Source organism: Corvus hawaiiensis, chromosome 7 (genome assembly GCF_020740725.1).
Source record: "Corvus hawaiiensis isolate bCorHaw1 chromosome 7, bCorHaw1.pri.cur, whole genome shotgun sequence".
In the NCBI taxonomy this organism is placed as follows: domain Eukaryota; kingdom Metazoa; phylum Chordata; class Aves; order Passeriformes; family Corvidae; genus Corvus; species Corvus hawaiiensis.
In genome coordinates, this window is record NC_063219.1 from 21018165 (window position 1) to 21039391 (window position 21227).

The 21227-nt window shown below is 37.7% G+C and overlaps 1 protein-coding gene across 5 annotated transcripts in view; it reads left to right on the plus strand.

The window, feature by feature from the left end:
• The window catches only part of LRP2 (LDL receptor related protein 2), a 118723-nt gene that overhangs the window by 65194 nt on the left and 32302 nt on the right, over nt 1-21227 (plus strand). For 3 of the 5 annotated variants that reach the window (XM_048308952.1, XM_048308953.1, XM_048308954.1), the window contains exons 34-54: nt 561-704; nt 1621-1730; nt 2595-2772; nt 3092-3305; nt 4367-4606; nt 4740-4928; nt 5907-6827; nt 7373-7538; nt 8019-8177; nt 9114-9403; nt 10395-10598; nt 10852-10881; nt 10971-11213; nt 12255-12380; nt 14016-14135; nt 14978-15109; nt 15996-16197; nt 16648-16943; nt 17384-17900; nt 19651-19803; nt 20258-20428. In XM_048308952.1, the coding sequence (XP_048164909.1) occupies nt 561-704; nt 1621-1730; nt 2595-2772; nt 3092-3305; nt 4367-4606; nt 4740-4928; nt 5907-6827; nt 7373-7538; nt 8019-8177; nt 9114-9403; nt 10395-10598; nt 10852-10881; nt 10971-11213; nt 12255-12380; nt 14016-14135; nt 14978-15109; nt 15996-16197; nt 16648-16943; nt 17384-17900; nt 19651-19803; nt 20258-20428 (4805 nt within the window). The remainder of the gene's footprint in view (nt 1-560; nt 705-1620; nt 1731-2594; nt 2773-3091; nt 3306-4366; nt 4607-4739; nt 4929-5906; nt 6828-7372; nt 7539-8018; nt 8178-9113; nt 9404-10394; nt 10599-10851; nt 10882-10970; nt 11214-12254; nt 12381-14015; nt 14136-14977; nt 15110-15995; nt 16198-16647; nt 16944-17383; nt 17901-19650; nt 19804-20257; nt 20429-21227) is intronic. The other 2 variants (XM_048308955.1, XM_048308956.1) reach the window with 1 other exon arrangement.

The following is a 21227-nucleotide window of genomic DNA, read 5'->3' on the forward strand; positions in this document are numbered from 1 at the left end:
TAGGCAATACCCTCTCAAAGTAGGGTAAAAAGAGTACCAAAAATTATCCCGTTTTCCTACTTTTTTTTCTGAAGGCCTGGGGATTCAAGGACAGGTTAATTTGCAAATAGCACCATGTTGTTAGGATTCAGCAAGAAGCACTCTACTTCTGTCTAAGAAATTTTAGTTATTTGAGACAGCAGTGAGCTTTGTCTGGAGTTCTTGTTCAGATTTTTGCTGAGATGCTGATTGCTTTTTGAAGCATGATTTTCAATTCTGTACTGAGATATTTAGACGGCATACTGATATCATGGTAACAAAGGAATTAAGAATATACATGGAATGATCACTGCATCCTTTTCTAAAAGTTGACTCTACCTTGTTCCTTCTCTTAGATGGCAACTGCAACATGTGCTCCACTTTTTACTCCTGGTTCTGCTCTATCTCTGCCTCTGCCTTCTCCCTCCTTGAACTGGGCTAGTGTTAGAAAAGATTGCAGTATAAAAGTGTTCATGTAGTTGGAATAGAAGAATGTTTTCTGCTCTTGACATTTTTTTCACTTTTGTTATTTTTTTTCCAAGGGTGAAATTCACAGAGTGAGGTCAGATGGAGCCAACAGGACAGTCTTTGCTCCAGCAGCTGTTATTGGTGCTCCTACTGGTCTAGCATTGGACTGGATGTCTGCAAATCTGTATTACAGTAACCCGGGGACACAATCAATTGAGGTAATTATTTGAGAGGGACAATTGGAAAATAAGAGCCTAGATTTTTCAATGCTATGTATACAGATTGAAATTAGTAATATTTATTTGGTGAAAAACTTAAATTAGATTTATTTTAAAGTGCAATCTGTCTGTAGAAAAATACTTTACAAACTTGAACAGAAACTTAAATTTGAACATAGCTAAAAAGATTGAAAGCAATATATTCTGCAAACTTTATTTTTGTATAAATCTCTATTTTTTTTCCCCCTAAAACTCATTTGGCTTCCAGTATTTAACGCCCAACATCTCTAATGACTAGAGTTGCTATTGTTACTATCCTCACTTCAAATCAATGATCCCAATGCCTGTGATAATAAAGGAATGTTGCCATTGAATGCAGTGAGATCCATTCCCAAATGCTTTGATAACATATTATGTAGCTTTCTGGAGGCAAGAAGTCTCATGGTATGTGAAGGATAAAATTGTCATTCAGTGTAGGGAATTGGAGGATTAGTAATATATAATACAGTAATGATTGTGAATAAGCCCAGTCATTAGTGTTCTTGTTCCAAAATAGAAATGCCAACTATTAAATTAAAAGGCAGCTAATTTGAGCAAATGAAATGGTATCCTTCCTAAATCAGAATTTCATCAACCCATTCAGGCCTTGAAGATATTATGGAGACTGAGAGATTAACTATTTTTATAGCTAGGATCCTTTCTTGTAGGCAGGTTCTGAGCTGCAAGCAGCTCCTTCAAGGGGTGCATGTTAGAGAAGGGCGATGGTTAGAGTACAGAACAATGTGCTTTTTCTTCATGGTATTTGAGAAAGTCTTCTGAATTTCAATTCCCTGTTGATTTCGGCTTCATTCCTGTAAATTGAAAATGTACCATAAGTTCTACATTGCATGGTCTGATCACTTCAGTGTTTGCATAGGTCCTGAAGCTGCATGGTGACATAATGTACAGGAAAACACTGATTACCAATGATGGCACCTCTCTGGGAGCTGGCACACCGATTGGTTTGGCAGTTGATCCAGCAAGAGGGTAAGTTTCCAAAACTGCTGTTGTATTTGCTCATGAGTGTATTCTCCGTATTTTTCTTAATTTTTCAGGGTTTTCAAATTTCATCCTGGATTTGACATTGTTTTGTTAGTTTCATATTGGTGCAGAATTTATTTACTCTTTTTAAGTGGTAAAAAATAATTGCATAGCTTCCTAAATTATTGTATAGATGTTCATTCTCCTTAGTTTACTATATCCTTGTATAGTACCATTTTTTAATCAAAAAGAATCTCAGAGTATTATGATTGTGAAAAAATGCCTGAGAAATGGGAACCCAGAATAAAGGGAACTCCAAAGTCTTTCTGTAAAATATCTTGTGATGTCTGACTTGAGCCTATCTATAGTAGAAACACACATTACATGGGAAAAATGTCACATGATAAAAAGAACTAAATATAATTTTGCTGCTTGCTCCTAAAAACAATTTGCCTTTTTTCTGTTTCATATAGATTTTTTTCTGACTTCGTAGTTTTAATTGAAAATTGAAACCACACCCACTCTGAAATGTTGCAGCCATCTGTGAAACAGAATTATTATTCTCCTCCTTTTTTGTTATAGTCATAATACTCTAGTGTGTTTACCTGCTGATGTTATAGCGGGACGATATAGGCGAGGTTATGGGTTTCTAAAAATTATTTAAGAGGCATTCTTCTCTTGAGAGAACAAGCATTTTTCTCTTTTTCAATTAAGTTCTTTTTCACTGTGGTTTGATTCAACATGAGCTCTGTTCAGCATGGGCTGAAGTATTTGTCTGACAAAGGAATTGGTTTTAAGCATATGCTCAAATGACTCTGGTCCGCTGATTTCTCTTGGCAGTTTTGCTAACATATCTGATGTCTGTTACAGGAAGTTGTACTGGACAGACCAGGGAACTGACAGTGGAGTCCCAGCAAAGATTGCCAGTGCAAACATGGATGGCTCAGGCATACAAACCCTCTTCACTGGCAACCTGGACCATGTAGAGTTCCTTACCATTGACATTAAGGAACAAAAATTGTACTGGGCTGTCACAAGCACAGGAATGGTAGGAGGCTTTTTTTAATAATTGCTTCTTTACCTGTTTCTGCATCTGTGGTTCACATGAGTGATTCTATTACTTCAGTTTTCTCTTATAATTGGGAGTTACAGGACTAAGCAAAATCTGGATAGCTGTTGTTATTAAATACTGTCAAAAATACAAGATCAGAAATCACACGCTGCCTGCCCTTTCCTTCCTACCTTGTACATAAAGATTTCATGCACAAAAGAGATTTTAGTACCGTGTGTTGCATTTTAGTTTTGTATTACAACATTGAACTGTTATTATAAGAAATGTAATCATATTCTTTAAACTGATTTCTTAGATTGAGAGAGGCAATGTGGATGGTACAAATCGTGTGACTCTGGTGGTTCATCTTTCTCATCCCTGGGGAGTTGCTGTGTATGGTACCTTTCTGTACTATACTGATCGAGATTATGAAGTGATTGAACGGGTTGACAAGGCCACCGGCGCAAACAAAGTAGTACTGAGAGATAACGTCCCAAGATTGAAGAGCCTACGTGTGTATTATAGAGACAGTGAGTATTTGCTAGAGAGATGTTTCAGGATATTCACCTTGCAAAAACTTGAACTTCCCTTAGACATAGAATGTATACTCTTTCAAAGGAAATGCTTTGGTTTGGCTTTCAGGAAAAGTGTCAGAAGCATTTTGCCTGGTTTTGGTAGAGAGATGCTCCACCATCTAATTAAGGCATCTATTGGCTCATGTAGTTTTACTAAAGTAGTGTTGACTAAGAAAATTTGTTACTTTAGCTTCAAGTTTTATCTGATTCGTGGCCCCATTGATCTTCAATGACAAGAGACCAGCAAACCCATTGCTAATACATCTGTGCTAAAATGTATAATGATTAGGTGCCCCTGCGTCCCCTTGGAGCGGATCCCACTCAGCCCGGTCAGCTCTGGACGCAGCAGGCTGCGGGGGCCAGCCTCCGGACTCCGGGAGACCAGAGGTCTGGCTCATGGGTCCTTCCACAGGACCGCTGTGATGGAGGCAGGCGGTGGAGGGAGGAGGCAGACTCAGATCTGGGTGGAATCTGGAAGTTTATTGAGCCCCTGGACACGAGATCCCACCTCCCAGGAATGCCCAGCTCTGAGCAAGCTCAGAAGGCACTTGCAGGAGGTTTTATGGGAGGGTGGTAACAAGGGAGGGATCAAAGGAATAACCAATTGGAGGAGGGGAGGGTGTGGTGAACAGGATGAAAGGCGCATAAGGGAACCAACCATGGGAGAGGAAGGGAGGGACCTTGTTCCCCTGGCCAATCACACGACGCTCCAGCCAGAGCTTTCTAGAAGCCTGGGAGGGGTGCCAGCACGATTGGCAAGGGCTAGGGAGGAGACAAAGGAGGGAAGTAGGGTAATTGACAGAGAACTGGGAGGGTACAAACTGGGTAAATACAAAAGTACAAAACCTGAGGGGAGACCCGGACTAAACCAAACAAAAACACACTCCCACAATTAGGATCTTTATTTTTTCACCTGATTGTTAAGACTATACAAGTGTATGAATATGGGTATATGTCCATGGGTGTTTGTGATGATACAGTTGAGATTTTTGTTTTACAATGTATGTCTTTTGCAGATTCTGCTGGTTCCTCAAATGGCTGCAGTAATAATATTGGAGTTTGCCAGCAGCTTTGCCTGCCTGTGACTGGTGGATTATTCTCCTGTGCCTGTGCTACTGGCTTTCAGCTAAATCCTGATAACAGAACCTGTTCCCCATACAGTTCATTTGTAATTGTTTCTATGCTCTCTGCAATTAAAGGATTTAGTTTAGAGACATCAGATCACTCTGAAGCCATGGTACCACTAGCAGGAAGAGGTATGTGAATATTATAATAGGAAAAAATCTTGTCATTCCTAGTATTTTGGCATTCCTTTCTGGCACAGCACAGGTTTTAAGCAAGTTTGTTTATATAAAAAATCATTAATTCATACTTTTCAAAATATTTCAGGACGAAATGCACTTCATGTGGATGTTCACATGCCTTCTGGTTTCATCTACTGGTGTGACTTCAGTAGCACAGTTTCTTCTCAGAATGCAATACGTAAAATTAAACCTGATGGTTCTTATTTTAGAAATGTTGTTACAAATGGAATAGGACGAAATGGGATTCGTGGCATTGCAATTGACTGGGTAGCAGGTAAGCACAGCTGAGTTTAGGAGAATGTTATTCTTTACATATTATAAAATTTTTAGGCTAATATAAACAGATTCTAATGGAACTCTTTTGAATGGAAGTACTAACTAACTTGTGGTTTAATGCACTGATTTTAAAATAAGAGGAAGTAATGAATGGCTCTTACGTTTTATATATATGTGTAAAGATGAAAGTTTATCAGAGTAGATGTATAGAGCCTTTTCTCTCCTGATGCTTTAATATTTGTCTTAGACCTCTCTTGTCTGTACATTTCTAAGTAGCTGTGTACTACCATTGTGAAAACATGAACAAGAGAAGAATGCACAAAACCTGTCTCATGACATCATAAATAAGAAAATTATCTACCCTCAGATTTCTATGTATGAATATTATAATGAAAAGTAAAAAAAGCAGGAGAAATATTTTATCTTTGAACTGTAATTTCCACATGTGCACTTCCTGGTCCTATTTAAACATATTAGAGATTAATTCAAATATTAACTCTTCAGAAAGTATTCCTCAACAATTGCTGTTAATACTTTAGTTTTGTGTGTATATATATATATATGTGTGTACTGTATATATGCTTTGCAAAAGTTCTTCAGTTGATTGATAGGCTTGTTGGGATGAGTTTTAGGATAATCATCTGCTGTAAACATTTAATTTAGTTACTGTATACAGTCCTGTGTCTTAACATGGATTTCATAGTTGAGTGTTTTAAAAGGCAACTATACTACTGATAACCATAACAATCCATGAGGATTTAGGAATTAATTGACTACTGTCAGTTTGGCTGTCTTCTTTCTAATTCATCAGATTGTAGGCAAGTACCTTTTGCTTCCAACTACTAACATATTTATGATGGCTATTCGTTTTGTGGTTTGGTATTTTAGCAGCTTGTGTTTCTCAGATATTGATGCTGATATTAACTTTCTCTTTTGCTTTTCTGATTTGATTTGTTTTGGGGTTTTTTATATACAGGTAATCTTTATTTTACAAATGCATTCCTGACAGAGACTTTTATAGAAGTTTTGCGTTTGAACACAACTTATCGCCGTGTGCTTCTGAAAACTACCATAGATATGCCAAGGCACATAGTAGTTGACCCAAAAAACAGATATCTCTTCTGGGCAGATTATGGGCAAAATCCAAAGATCGAACGTGCATTTCTTGACTGCACCAACAGAACAGTTCTTGTGTCTGAGGGCATTGTCACTCCTCGTGGGTTGGCCATAGATCACAGCAATGGCTACGTTTACTGGGTGGATGATTCCTTAGATATGATTGCAAGAATTCAGCCTGATGGTGGTGATGTTGAAATTGTACGTTACGGCAGTCGCTATCCAACTCCATATGGTATCACTATCTTTGGCAATTCCATGATCTGGGTGGATCGAAACCTGAAAAAAGTCTTCCAAGCCAGCAAGCAGCCAGGCAACACTGATCAGCCAACAGTAATAAGAGATAATATCAATTGGCTAAGGGATGTTACAATTTACAACAGTAATTTCCAGTCACGTTCACCGCTTGATGTCAACAACAATCCTTGTTTGGACAACAATGGAGGTTGTTCTCACCTCTGTTTTGCCCTCCCTGACATTCAGACACCAAAATGTGGTTGTGCCTTTGGAACACTAGGCAGTGATGGCAAGAGATGTTCCATTTCAACAGATGATTACCTAATTTTTGCTCTTGAGAATGCCCTCAGAAGTATTCACCTAGATCCTGAAAATCACAGTCCTCCCTTCCGCACAGTCAATGTGTTAAGGACTGCTGTGGCCCTGGATTTTGACAGCATAAACAACCGAATATATTTTACACAAAGTTATCCTTCAGGAACTGGAAGAATAAGTTATGTTAGTATTTACTCAGGAATTGGCTCTCCAACTGTAGTTGCATCTGGTAAGTGCACTGAATTATCGTATGAAGTAATCAGATATTAAAAAAAATGGACTGCAGCACCTCACACTAGCTCAACTTGGATTTTTATGCTAAAGGTCAAACTGACCACTTAGTTAAGCTGTCTAATAAAATGCTCCTTTTGCTTCCTCATTTTTTCCTTTTCTGAGATTCTTATATCATCTTGATCACAATGAAATGGAAATATAAAACTGGATAGGTATTATTCTGTATATAAAATGGTACATGATAAATTAAAATTATGTGTAGTAAATTAATATTATGGAGTGAGGGAGGATTCCTGCTACTTGAAGAACAGCAACCAGAACTTCAGTCTGTGTGAGGAAAAGGTCTTTGTAACACTATTGTATACCTAGGACTGCCCGAGTCCCAAGTATTAGTACTCCAGGTTTTTAAATGGATGTATTTGCAGTGGTACCAATGGCATTTCAAAGAAGTCTTTGATGTAGCCAAATTATAATGAAGAATGTTGCAGTATCTCAGGAAACCGTGCTGAGCCTGTGTGTGTTTGCTTGCATGTGTCTAAGACCTGGGAACTCCAGATGGCATAGCCTTTGACTGGATCAACAACAGAGTTTACTACAGTGACTACCTCAATCAGACCATCAGCTCGATGGCTGTGGATGGATCAAACCGCACAGTGATCGCCCGGGTGCCACGGCCAAGAGCCATTGTATTAGATCCCTGCAGAGGGTATGTGCTGCACTTTGTTTTGACTGCAGGTGAAACTACAATTTAGACTGACAGAGACTGCCAGACATTTCCTGTAACCCTAACCCTTTTCCTGTTGTATTCCTTGAATGCTTCAGAAGAATCCTTGTTTCAGTATCAAAACACTTCCTGAGAGGAAGGGGGCATTACTGTATTATATTGTGCTTTTAATTTCATTACTGGTTATACTGTGTTATAATTAAGAAAGATAAGAAAGAGATTAATTGACTTTAGCAGATTCACATAGGAGCTGGAAGAAGTTTTCCGAAGTTCCCTCCAGTGGACCCCAGTGATCCCTCTAGAAGATTCCCTTGTCAGTGTGAGCCAAAATAGAGGAAGAAGATCTTTTCCTGTAGTTTTGCACTGCACACCTCAGTGAGGGACACCAGGATGGAAATACCACCAAAAGCAAATGAGCTTTGTGAGTTATATTTTATGAAAATGTAATCATGTTATTGACAGGTATATGTACTGGACTGACTGGAGTTCAAATGCAAAGATTGAACGAGCTACTCTTGGAGGAAACTTCAGAACACCTGTTGTGAGCACAAACTTGGTATGGCCAAATGGACTTACCCTGGACTATGAAGAACAGCAGCTGTACTGGGCTGATGCAAATCTGTATGTATTGACAAGACACTTGTTTGTTTACATTTGGTTAATATTTTAATAGCTCTATTATTTATTTTTCCTAATTTCTAAACTGGTTTTCAGTATTTCAGTTGAATTGGGTACTTGGCATAATAGGATGTTAGAGTTACTTAATAGCAGTGCAATGTCAAGTTTTAATATTGATGTGAAACTACTCTGCAATAAGAAGTTATATTATGTCACAGGGTAGATTTTGTTCTCTGCTTTATGCACTTGTACCCACTGTCAGTTTGTTTATCTTACATGCAATTCAGGACTTCAGTAACTGTCTTCGTTAAAAAGTACAATCCCATTACACATTTTACACTATTCATTGCTCATGGTTAATGCCTGTCACCTGTGAAATTTGGCCTGATATTCTTGCTGTTGCCTACCAGACAGAGCTCTAGCCTTGAATTTATGCCACAGTACTTCTTCCACCACAAGAAAAGTTTTAAAAAATAGTTTAGTTTTCTAAACATTCAAATTCACCCATGGTCTCAGAGAAACCACTGCAGCAATCAGACCTTTCGCTTCTGGTTCCTTCAGCATAGAAGTTCTTTTTCAGACTTCTTTGCTCTATCAGAAGAGTGTTGTCTGTAATGTAATAAATCCTGTGGCCTCTTCCTCTATGAAATCTTCTGTGAAGAAGGTGGTTTTCAGGATTTATCTGCATGCAGGAGGGAAAGACACTTGTAGTGGGATGTCTATTTTAAGAGGAATTCATGATGTCAAATGAAACATACACTTTTCTGTTTCAAACTATAGTTAATGGAGGTGAGGGAGCATAGCAGCATCCTAGATATTTCAGCAGTGAGCACTGTTGAAATGCTGGATGTCAGTTGCCAGACTCATTAGGGCATGGTTTTACACCTAAGTTAGAAGACTTCTTTCTTTTAAAATGTAATAATTTCTTTGTTATTGTAGGCAGAAGATTGAGAGATGCACTCTCTCTGGTACAAATCGTGAGGTAATTGTTAGCACTGCTCTGCATCCATTTGCAATGACACTGTTTGATCAGCACATATATTGGACAGACTGGAACACACGAAGCATTTATAGAGCTAATAAGTATGATGGTTCAGATCAGATTGTAATGATCATGAATCTTCCACAAAGACCAATGGATATTCATGTCTGGGCAAAAAGTAAGCAGCAGCAGTGTATCAACCCTTGCAACCAGTTCAATGGTGGCTGCAGTCACATCTGTGCACCAGGTAAGCTGTTATGCTTGATGACTGTAAGCTATTACTGTTTCCTGTATTAGAGTTTAGACTATAACAATTCTAGGCACATGGGGACAGCTGAAATATTTCTTAGTGTTCCCAAATTTTTAATATATATTTTATTTAAAAGTGCAATCACAATGATTGCCATTTAAGATCATGGTATTTCACCAACACACCTAAGGGTTGTATCTGAGAATCCTCACAACTAAAAATTACGGGTTTCTGTAACTTAAACCAAAGCATTGTTTTCTGGAGTTTAAACTTTTCTTGGATGAGACATGAAGTGAGTGCTGCAGGATATGCTTACCTTAGGAGTATATACTCTTACTGTATCAGGTGTTTCCTACAATATATTTTAGAAACCTGTATGGTTGCTATTTCTTTATTACATAAGTGTTATAGAGCTGTTTCATGTGTTACAGATTTTTGGACGTTATGGTCCTTGACTTTGGAAAACTCATTCAGTGCCTGTTTTCATTTGTAGCGTCTTAAATACCATTAAAAATCTGTCTTGCCTGAAAACAACTCAAACTTCTCATTAATTTTGAGAAGAGCAGTTTGTCAATTGAAAGAAATTTTGAACACCTGTTTTGATTTTGAGGAATAAAGTCTCAGTGGGTATAGCTGTGATATTTGAAAGCATCACATACCATCTTGCTGCCACTAAAAAGCTATTTGGACAACAAGCAAATACTAAGATACTCCAAATTCTGACCTCAGTTCCTCTAAGGAACTCTGAAGTAACTTTTGTGGATTTTAATGGGTTTGCATATGCTTAACTGAGATAAAAGTCTGGCTAAGTCACCATACTACCATCTAAGTAAATAGATCATACAGGAATTATGAAAATTTCTTTGCCTTTTCCAGTGTTAAAACTATGAAAACTTTGATGGAACCCTATATAAAACATCAATATTAAATTTGTTTCCTTTTCTTTGTGTCCTTTTTTATTTTTTTAAACTGTCAAACATAAATTTAGGTCCAGCTGGTGCAGAATGTCAGTGCCCTTCTGAAGGACACTGGTATTTAGCCAATAACAACAAGCACTGTATTGTGGATAATGGTACCAGGTGTGATACTGGTTTCTTCACATGCCTTAATGGGCACTGTATCTCTGAGCGGTGGAAATGCGACAATGACAATGATTGTGGTGATGGCAGTGATGAGTTGGAAAGTGTGTGTGGTAAGCATTTGAAGTAACTGCTTTGGAGAGTATACTGTCTTGCCTGTTCTGTATTCTCTGTCACTTTTATGCCTTTATGATCATGGATCTTATGGCTGTAGTTTGGAAATGATCCCTTGCTTGCCCACAGATTTGAGGTCTGAATCACTAGTGGTTTGCTTTAGAATCCAGAAGCACTATAGTATTGAATTTTTGTCATGTATAGCCAATTTCTAATTTTTTAATTCAAATATGTATTTTACTTTTCATGCAGTCCGTTTTGCAGCTGTGTTTGCCCTGGCAGGTAAAAATATTGTGATTTTACTTGTTACTTTGTCAGAGAACTTCAATTATATTTTATCCACATTTTTTTTTCTTTTTAACTTTCTGCAGCTTTCCATACTTGTCAGCCAACAGCTTTCACCTGTGGCAATGGGCGATGCGTACCCTATCATTACCGCTGCGATCATTACAACGACTGTGGAGATAACAGTGATGAGCTTGGCTGCTTGTTCCGAACCTGTGACTCCCACACAGAATTTACTTGCAATAATGGAAGGTGTATAGCCCTTCAGTATGTCTGCAATGGAGTAAACAACTGTTATGATAATGGCACCTCAGATGAGAGGAATTGTCGTAAGTTGAGCCTTAGTACCTAGTGCCTATTTGAGTCTGACTCTCTAGATACTAAAGGAAGAGGGAAGTGTGGTTTTGTGTGAAGAAATCTGACAAAATCAGCAAAAAGGACAAAAGTTTTTTCAATTTACATTACAGGTATTGTTAGTGTTATTTGAAGCAAATAGAATTGCTAAATCATGTTCTGGAACATCCTAAGATACTACATAATAAATGTTGCTTTAAGTAGTCTGCCTTGATGCAACAAATGCTCATGCAGTATGTAATGTTAATTCTTGTGAGTAAACCTATGGATTTCAAAAAGATTATTTCAGATAAATTGGATGTAAGGTTTATATTTTTGCCGGATCAGCTTGGAATTTGGCAATGGCTTTTTACTTTGTGTCGTGCTATATTAGTTATACTAGATTTAATCCTCAGAATGTATATTGTGATCCTATAATGGCACAGTTTAAAATTATATGCCTTATAAAATTATCAGTTATGTTTGTTTTAGTTAAGATGTAAACTGTGATTAGTTCAATATTGACTGCTTATGCAGTTCATGAAAATAATAACATCTATGCACTAAGATTAAAATCTTCAGTGAAAATTTATATCTGGAGTTTAAGAAATTGATGAAATTTTATTTAGATTTTTTTTCCATTTTGTGTGCCCACTGAATTTTTTTTAAAACATTGTTTAAAACATCTTGGTTTTTTTTTTGTTCTCAGAGAAATCTGACTATTTGCAATTCCTCATCTGTTAGCCATTTGTATTTGGTCTCACGGTCATACCCTACCAGCTGGTTGCAAATGTAGGCATTACAGTGTGAATACATGTCAATTTTCATTCCCTCATCTTCAAGTATTGGCATGTGGGTGTTTTGATCATGTTTTTGTCAGGACTTCCATCAATAAAAGCAATGGTTTAACTGCTCCCATATAGCATGAGCAGTATGAGTGAATCACTTCAGCAAATGAGTGACATGGGACTCTTTTCAACGATGTTACATATCAAATAGCTCTACAGCACTTTTGCTTTTTTTCTCCCTCCTTATAGCGGAGCGTACATGCCAGTCTGGTTTTACAAAATGTCAAAGCACAAATATTTGCATTCCTCGAACGTATTTGTGTGATGGTGATAACGACTGTGGAGATATGAGTGATGAGAGTTCGACTCACTGTGGTAAGTTAATAGGGCCTTTGTTACTTCTCTGATACTTCTGCAATTTGTTCCACTGCTCTTTACTTTTAATATAACTCCAACTGTTCTCAAAACATCTACTTTTTAAATACTGAAGTTATATATGCATGGTACTATTAGCTCCTAATTATCTAAATTATTCTTTTATCTAATATAAAGGATGATAAATTTTTGCAGCGTTTTAATACAGCATTTGAGGATTGTTCCTTTTGCTTATTCTGGTCTGTATTTCTTATTTTTTTTGCAAGGTGTTTGGCACTTAAATATTATAGAGAGCTGTCTTTTTCCATAACTTTAACATTAGAATATTTTTCCTTCTAACCGAATGAAATTGTATATGGTCTCAAATTTATTTTAGCTCTTTCATGTGGTTATGTATGCTTTAGCATATGATTTGTTGTTCATTGTAGCTTCCAGTTAGGTTATTGAAGTGCATTACAAACCAGATTAACTTTTCTAGGACATTTTTATTAGGTAGAAGTTAGGTAGTACTTTTCCCATATAAAATATTAGGGATCAGTTTATAAAACATAATGGATGTTTTCAGATGATGATTTGGTTTTAGTATTGGCTGAGCAGATTATTTTTGCTTTCACTATTTTTCCTAAAGGTACATGCCTTTAGGAAACTAACTATGCCACAGTTTTTCTAAAATATAATTCAATTTTTGTGACCAGAATGTGGCCACTTTTATTATGGACACCAATGTGTCTAGAATATGTGGCTATAGTGAGCCTTGTTCTGCTTGTGAAAGGTGTGCTTTGTCCCTTCTACTGTTTATGTCCCTGCTGAATTACTTAAATTGAGAAGTGGTGAAGGACAAGGAAGAGGGAGAGAAAAAGAGAATGAGAGATGAAAGAAACTCAAGACATTAATGAGCAATAGTTAACTTTGATTTCCATCATTAAAGGCACAGGGAAGAGCAAGTTAAAAGGCCAGACTGAATCCTTCTGGTATTTTGAAACCATCAGAGGGTACAGCAAAGTATTGGTAACTACTGAAGAAATTGTCAAAATCACTATACATGCCAGGATCAAGGGGCTCAGCTGAAGTGCAGACAGTACTTGCAGCATGCTGAGCTGCAACTATTCAGTGTTATGGTTTGTTCTTCACTGCCATTAAGAAAAGATTTCTACTAGCAAATGAAGAAAAAATTGGTATGAGGAAAACTATCTACCATGAGATATTACTTCCTTAGTGCACATTTTTATTTCCTGTAAAGCACTGAGTCTGCTATGCCTGGTTTGGGCACTGGAGAAATGAGTATATTGGACTGTGGTCATTTTCCTATGCGTACATCTCAAGTATAAATGTAGAACATATGTACAGTTGCTGCATGCAATCCTATTTCCAGAGCAAATTCTGTCTACTTAGTAGCTGATACGTATGCCCTGGGAGAAAATTAAGCCCATTTCTTTGCATACAAATATCAAGCTAGTTTGTACCATGAACTCTTTCCAGAGAGGCTGAGAAAAGACTTCTTTCCTAGCATAATTTTTTCTCTTTCTTTTTTGGGGACTGTAATAATTTTTGCATAACGTGGACTCAAAAGCAACTTAAAACAAGTTGGAAAGGTAGCAGAAAGAAAAGAAGTCATACATAGGTTTTTTCTTCCAGTGTCTCTTACTTGCACAAATAGTGAGTTTCGTTGTACATCGGGACGTTGTATTCCTGCTCATTGGTACTGTGATCAAGGAATAGACTGTGCTGATGGCTCTGATGAACCTGCCTCTTGTGGTAAGTCTGCACTCAGAAGATACAACATGGTGGATTATGGCAAATCAGTAGTTTGTCTTGCAGGCAGAAGCTTAATTCCCGACTAAGTGGAAAATAAGTATCTTTTGGGTTTTATTCAGTGTCTCTAATATGAGTCACTGAGTAATCTGAGTCTTAAATACTTAAAGCTGCGTATGGAGTATGAAGGCTTTAATTGCAACAACTGAATGCTTGTAATGGGATTACTCTTAATGTATAACTTCCTATCTCTATAAGACTATGATAGTAGTGAATCAAATGGCAAAAAATAGCCAGTGTTTTGATATTGCTTTGGATGTAAAAGCAGATTTCATGCTATACGGAAAGTATGCATGCAGTACTACATTTGGGGAAAAAGGGAATGTGGGATGCAGAGGGGAAGAGTGTTGACACAGTATATGGGTATCATAGTATTACAGTAAACAAATCCTGTATGTACAATAGAAACTGACAGGAATAAGCAGAGGAGTAGGGTAGGAGGTAAAAAAAAAGGACAGTAATTTCCAGGGAAGAAGAGAAGGAGCTAACTGAAGTCACTGACAATTGATATTATAACATAGTTATTATTCTCACTGTAAAAGTAAGAATAACACAAGGCAAGATTCTTCTATGGTTTCAGCAGGGCTGGTAGGTCACTTTGCATATTATTGGAGTTACACCTTTAGCCTAAGAAAATGTTTTGCAGCTTATACATTAACTATTTACATTTAAGCTTTGATTTTAAATTTCACTGTCATAAGCTTCTCCCTGAAATACAGTTCTCAGCAGATTTCATGGCAGTGCAGGTTATTTTAACAAGCAAAGTGATTGTGTTCATTTTTAAGTGCCCCAAATGCGGACTTGTTCGAGTGACCAGTTCAGATGTGATGATGGCAGATGTATCCCAGCAACATGGATCTGTGATGGTGATAATGACTGTGGGGATATGAGTGATGAGGATCAAAGACATAATTGTGGTAGGTGGTTAATGCAAATAGATACTACACTTTGTCCTGCGGGTATTTTTTAGAAAACAACCAACCCTCAAACTCTCGCCCACTGCCAATTTTTCTACCCCATAAAGGTGCACATTAAGTGTGAGGTACAATCCTTCTGTACCTTCATTTTCATGGTATTGAATCAAAATTAAATACTTTGTTGGTAGTAAAACCCAACAAAACATTGTTCTAATTTCGCAATTACTCTTCTTTGAATTGTTGAGTTGAAATGGAGATATAATTAACCTGGATTGTGTGTATGATCTGGGCAGCCAGAGCAGCTTCAGTGGAGATACTCCCTGGTGATCATGCACTGCATCAATATGTGCCATATTAATAACCACATTTGTGGCTTAATATCTGAACAAAATAAGCCTGTCTGTTCAGAGAGTGAACCAAGGGAAGGAGGTTCACCAAACCTAGTCCCACTTCTTGATTTTTTTGAGAACAGCTGATTATACTTGTAGTCCTTGGCTGTACTAACTATAATGGTGCTACCTCTGTTTGCTCTCTGGAGCACAGAACACCTTGAACAAAATAGGGAATCGAGACTGTCCAGCTCTCAGAAAATCTGGCTCAGCTCCCTGAAATTCTGGCGGAAAAAGCTTATATTGAGAATCCAGTGATTTCCGCACATGTCAGCATTGCCTAAGGATTCTTTGGCTCCCAGTCAGCCCCTATGAAGAGTAATGTGCAGTTTTGTACATGAGAAGGTACCTATCTCTGGTATCTATCTCTGCATGTGCAGTAGGGCTTGGCTGTGTTATGGATTATGGGTGGATATCCAGGCTGTTGGTGTGTGTGGTGGAGGAGGGTGTCACATACACAGAGTATAACTTGGTTAGTGAACATGGTTTTCCTTCAGCAAATCGCAACTGCACAGCGGCAGAGTTCATGTGTGCCAACAATCAACCCCCACTCAGGAGGTGCATTCCTCGGGCATGGGTCTGTGATGGTGATGCTGACTGCAGTGATGCTCTTGATGAACACCAGAACTGCACACGAAGATCTTGCACAGAAAATGAGTTTACCTGTAGTAATGGCTTGTGCATCCGTAACACATACAGGTTTGTAACTACTGAAGCAGCTGTAGAAATTCTCAAAATTGCTTGTTGTGAAGGAGCTAATTCAACCTTTTTTCCTCACCATTAGTTGTAAGTAGATCTACATATTGTAATGAAACTATTTATCTGCTCTGCATTTGTGCATTAGCTTTGACTCAAAAATGCTCTAGAATTTTCTATGTTAATATCCCCATTGCTCACCATTAGCATTTAATCCTTCTTATTGTCATTAGTAACCTCTCCTAGGGTGATTCTGTCCAGCCTGTAATGCACATGGAGAATATAGAGGACCCACAGGATCAGAATATATAATATGACCCCAGTTTCTGAAAGTCTCTTCTATCGGAGCCAGTAATACCGGCCTTCTTTGGAAATTGGGAGAATGTATCTATCCCTCTGCCCTGGAGACAGTGATTGCCTTCTTATATTTGAAGAGTGTTCATTCTTCTTCAGGTGTGATAGGCGGAATGACTGTGGTGACAGCAGTGATGAAAGAGGATGCATCTATGAACCGTGTCAACAGCACCAGTTTACTTGTCAGAATGGGCGCTGCATTTCCAAAGCCTACATCTGTGATGGGGATAATGACTGTGGTGATGAATCTGATGAGCTGGAACGTCTCTGTAGTACACCAGAAGCAACCTGCTCTCCCCATCATTTTAAATGTGACAATGGAAACTGCATTGAGCTGGTTAAAGTCTGCAATCGGTTGGATGATTGCTTAGATAACAGTGATGAAAAAGGATGTGGTATGTATAGATTTATTTGTACTGTCTAGTTAAAAAAGCTTAGGCACCTTTGAAAAAATTAAAATTATAAGAAAGGTATCTTTTAAATTTTTTTGCTGTAATTAAATCATACTTATTATGTGCTGTTTTAACTGACTGTGGCAATGAGCTAATGATATAAACAAAATATATTTCATACACTGTTATGTATTGCCCTTGCATTTCCAAAATATGCTATAGTCCATAGTTTGCACTTAGGGTGTTTTGTGACAGACTTCAGAGGTGGTAGAATAATTTAATATTGGATTAGGTTGTTTTCTTTTTTTCCTTTTTTCCAGCAGCCCACATCCACAATCAGCATTTTCAGAGGGTAGCAGGGAGAGAGAGAAAGTGCATTGGAAAGTGACTGCACTATTACTCTGCTAGCTGGTTCCTTGAATAGAACTCCTTTCCTTCCCCAGGTGTCAATGAATGCAGTGACCCTTCAATCAGTGGATGTGATCATGACTGTACAGACACACAGACAAGTTTCTACTGTTCTTGTCATCCCGGATACAAACTTATGTCTGATAAACGGACTTGTGATGATATTGATGAGTGCAATGAAACTCCATCAGTATGTAGCCAGATTTGTGAGAACACAGCTGGCTCCTACATCTGTAAGTGTGCCCCAGGCTATATCCGGGAGCCTGATGGAAAAAGTTGCCGACAAAATAGTAATATCTCCCCATACCTTATTTTTAGCAACCGTTACTATCTGAGAAATCTCACAGCAGATGGCCAGTCTTACTCTCTCATTTTGCAAGGACTGAGAAATGTGGTGGCACTGGACTTTGACAGGGTGGAAAAGAGGTTGTACTGGATTGATGTGGGGAGGAATGTCATTGAACGAATGTTCCTAAATGGAACAAATAAGGAGGCAGTGATAAGTGATGATGTGCCCAACGGGGAAGGTATCGCTGTTGACTGGGTTGGCAGGTAAGAAAATATGTTTTTTGTCTTTCTGGGCTACTGAAGAAATGATGTGTGAAGGAGTTTATCTGAAGGGTTTTTCCTCACTTCATATGAAATTCCTGATGAGTACTGAAATAGTTTGGAATGTGGATGCAGCGTTATACAACTGCTCTGAAACTATTTATCAGCATCTAATACGTAACACTGTTCTTTACTCTCATATGTAGTATATTGAGGTTATGTCAGACTTGCTCTCTCATCAATCAGTCGTTTGCTAGCAGTTGTTGGGATTGGGATGCAGGCTTCACTGCATAAACAAAATACTGTAACAGGTAACTAGATTCCAGTGAAGTAAGTAATAGTAAGCCTTAATGAAATTTAGCTCCTGTACCAATGTGAAGGGCATGTGTCTTCTGCTCTTGAAAAATGCACCTGACACTCAAACAACATGATCCATATAATTTTCTGCCAGGAGGCCAGCATATGAGTGAGGTAATTGGAAAACACATCTCATCATGGTAAATTTTTAATTGCCTGCTCTGTTTCAAAAAGTAGTCTGATTTACTGCCACAGAACCTCTGTCCTTATGTGGTGCCCACTCTGACAGTGTTCTTGTTCCTGCTTTCCAAGTGCAGTAATATAAATATGAAAAGTCTAAAGAACATGGATCAGACTGTAAACTAAGAAGAATTGTTCAAGAAGTCACTTTGGGAACTTCCATGAGAGTGTTTATATGAATATGTCCATATAAAAGTTTTTATGTTTAAACCACTTTGTCTCTAAACCTAATGATAATTAATGTTGCTAGCACCCCCAAATGCTTTATGATTCATGGAAAGGTGAGGAAGCAAAAGACAAATTTTAGCTGAAATGGTCCTACTGCTTCGTTTCTAATACAGCTTTTGAATTATTTCAGCTACCATTAGTTATGTCTTCAGTCAGTTCTTGTTTAGATGTTTCAGACAGGCTGAAGGACAGTACAATGGTTGAATTTGTCTGTTTGATTTCAGTGCAGGGAGAGGATTGGAGGATGCTGCAAGGTGCAGGTTGGAGAAGACTACCTTCTCCTCCTTCCTGGTGGGAATGGTACTGCTTAGGGTGGTGTGGGCAGAAATTATATCTGTCAGGCTCTTTCTGGAATGACACTGTGGATGCTGGAGCTGACCAGCTCTGCAGAGAATTTCAAAGTACCCTGCTGTAGTTCTAATTGAATTTAATGCTTCGTTTTGATGGAGGCATTTAAAAAATCATTCCTACTGCTTGTATGATTTGTTTGCTTACAGCTGTGTGTAATTCTCAGGGAAGGTAATAGAAGTGTTAGAAAATTCTAGGTGAAGTTTAAATTAGGGTGTCAAACTGCTTAGGACTTTTCTACCTGTTTGATGAGAGCAGAGGTGGCAGCATGGAACAGTTCATGATTCTCTACAATATCTTACAGCCCTGGTCACAGTCCATTGCACTGCATGTCTGTTTTCCTGCTCCTGGCCATTGTTGGTAGGACAGGAAGGGAAGAGGGGTTTAGGAATTTGTAGGTGAATGGCATATTAGTACTCAACTGGGCACCTGCAAGTTTGAATTTGGCACCACTGATTGGGCTTACAGGAACAATAGGAGAGAAAAGGACAGCCTGGAGCATGGTGTAGAAGAGATGTCAATGAAGCACATGTTCCTTTACAGTAGATACATTGCTTCTAGGAGAAAAAAAATTTAAAGATGCTGTGAAGCAAAATAAGGGAAAAAATTAAATAATGTTAAATAAATTAAAATATTTCAGAAAATTGTACTGGGTGGATGCCTACCGAGATTGTCTCTACGTCTCTGAACTTGATGGAAGATTCCGGAAAAAACTGGTGGATCGGTGTGTGGATGCCAACAATACTTTCTGCTTTCAGTATCCCAGAGCAATTGTTGTTCATCCAAAATATGGGTATGACATTTCAAGAGTCCTTTTCCTTTGTTTTGCAAATAATCTTGCACTATTCTGAAAATCTGAAGTAAATTTTTCTGCTTACATTTAGATTTCTGTGGTGTTAGTACTTAGTTGCAGCTTAGGAAAAATAGTAGCTTGCCTGTTGTAAGTGTATATGCATGGCTGTCAGCTACCATTGAAAGTGGAATTTGCTTTCCTGTGGACTAGAAAGTTCTGATTGCAAGGCTAAAAAGGTTGATAGAAATGAGTGTAGTTTGGTAGCTGTTGGGGCTGGCATTTTGAAGGCAATTGTGACTGCACAGTTGTCTGCTGTAGCAGTTAAACTAAGAAATACATTATCTTTCTTCTTCATCAATCTCTGCTTTAGTCCTGTGGCAGAAAATACTGTATTTGAGGCATAGCTTCTAATATTTACTTCAACAATCCTAACTATAAGTATTCCTTTGAACAGACAGATTTACTGGACAGACTGGGCAGATCGAGCCTATATTGGACGAGCAGGCATGGATGGCAAGGAGAAGACTGTGATCATCTCTACAAAGTTAGAGTGGCCCAATGGACTTACCATAGATTACACCAATGACAAGCTCTACTGGACAGATGCCCATCTAAATTATATTGAGTATGTACACAGAAAATATTGAAACAACTGAATAATTGCTCATATCAGATTGTGGTGGGAGAATTTATGGGTGCTGTAAAAATAATACATATTTCTGCCCACTGACTCTATAGAAAACGAGTCAAAATGTCTGGAGTAGTAGATGATATGGATCGTTAGATTACACAATAACTGAGTTTCACATTCTAGGTTCCACTGAAAGTTGTCCAAAAGTTACAGTGAAAAGGTTCACACTCTGTACTAAAATATACAACTTCTCTATATCTAGTTATACAACTTGAACCAAAGCAATATTGACTATAAAATCCCTATTTTTTGATCCTCTTGTTTCTGCTTATAGATAAGAATTGAGCTGTAACTAAACTAGTTATGTGCTAGTAAGTTGTATACATACCATTAGAAGATGTCTGAGTGTCCATAAGTATGATACGGAATTTCCTGTTGGCAAATGGGATTATTTTGTCAACTAAGAAAAATCTATTTATTGCTTCTAGTACTAGAAAATTTCCACCTAAATAGCAGTAAAAAGGATAGTACTCTATTTCAGTGATTTTGAAATACATGATACTGAAATACTTTGAAAGCAAAAATTTGTATTTATGTTAGTGTTCATATTTGTATTCATATTTACATCCACATTTAAATTTGTATTTGTATTTACTTCTATTCTTCTCTACATTAATTCTTCTGCCAGCCTTTTCTATGATAAAGTGTTAAAAATGTCTTTTAAAAAATTTGTATTAATTATATGTAAGTTTCTTCTCTCTTGTATTTCATAATTTCCCCATATAGCAAGGTA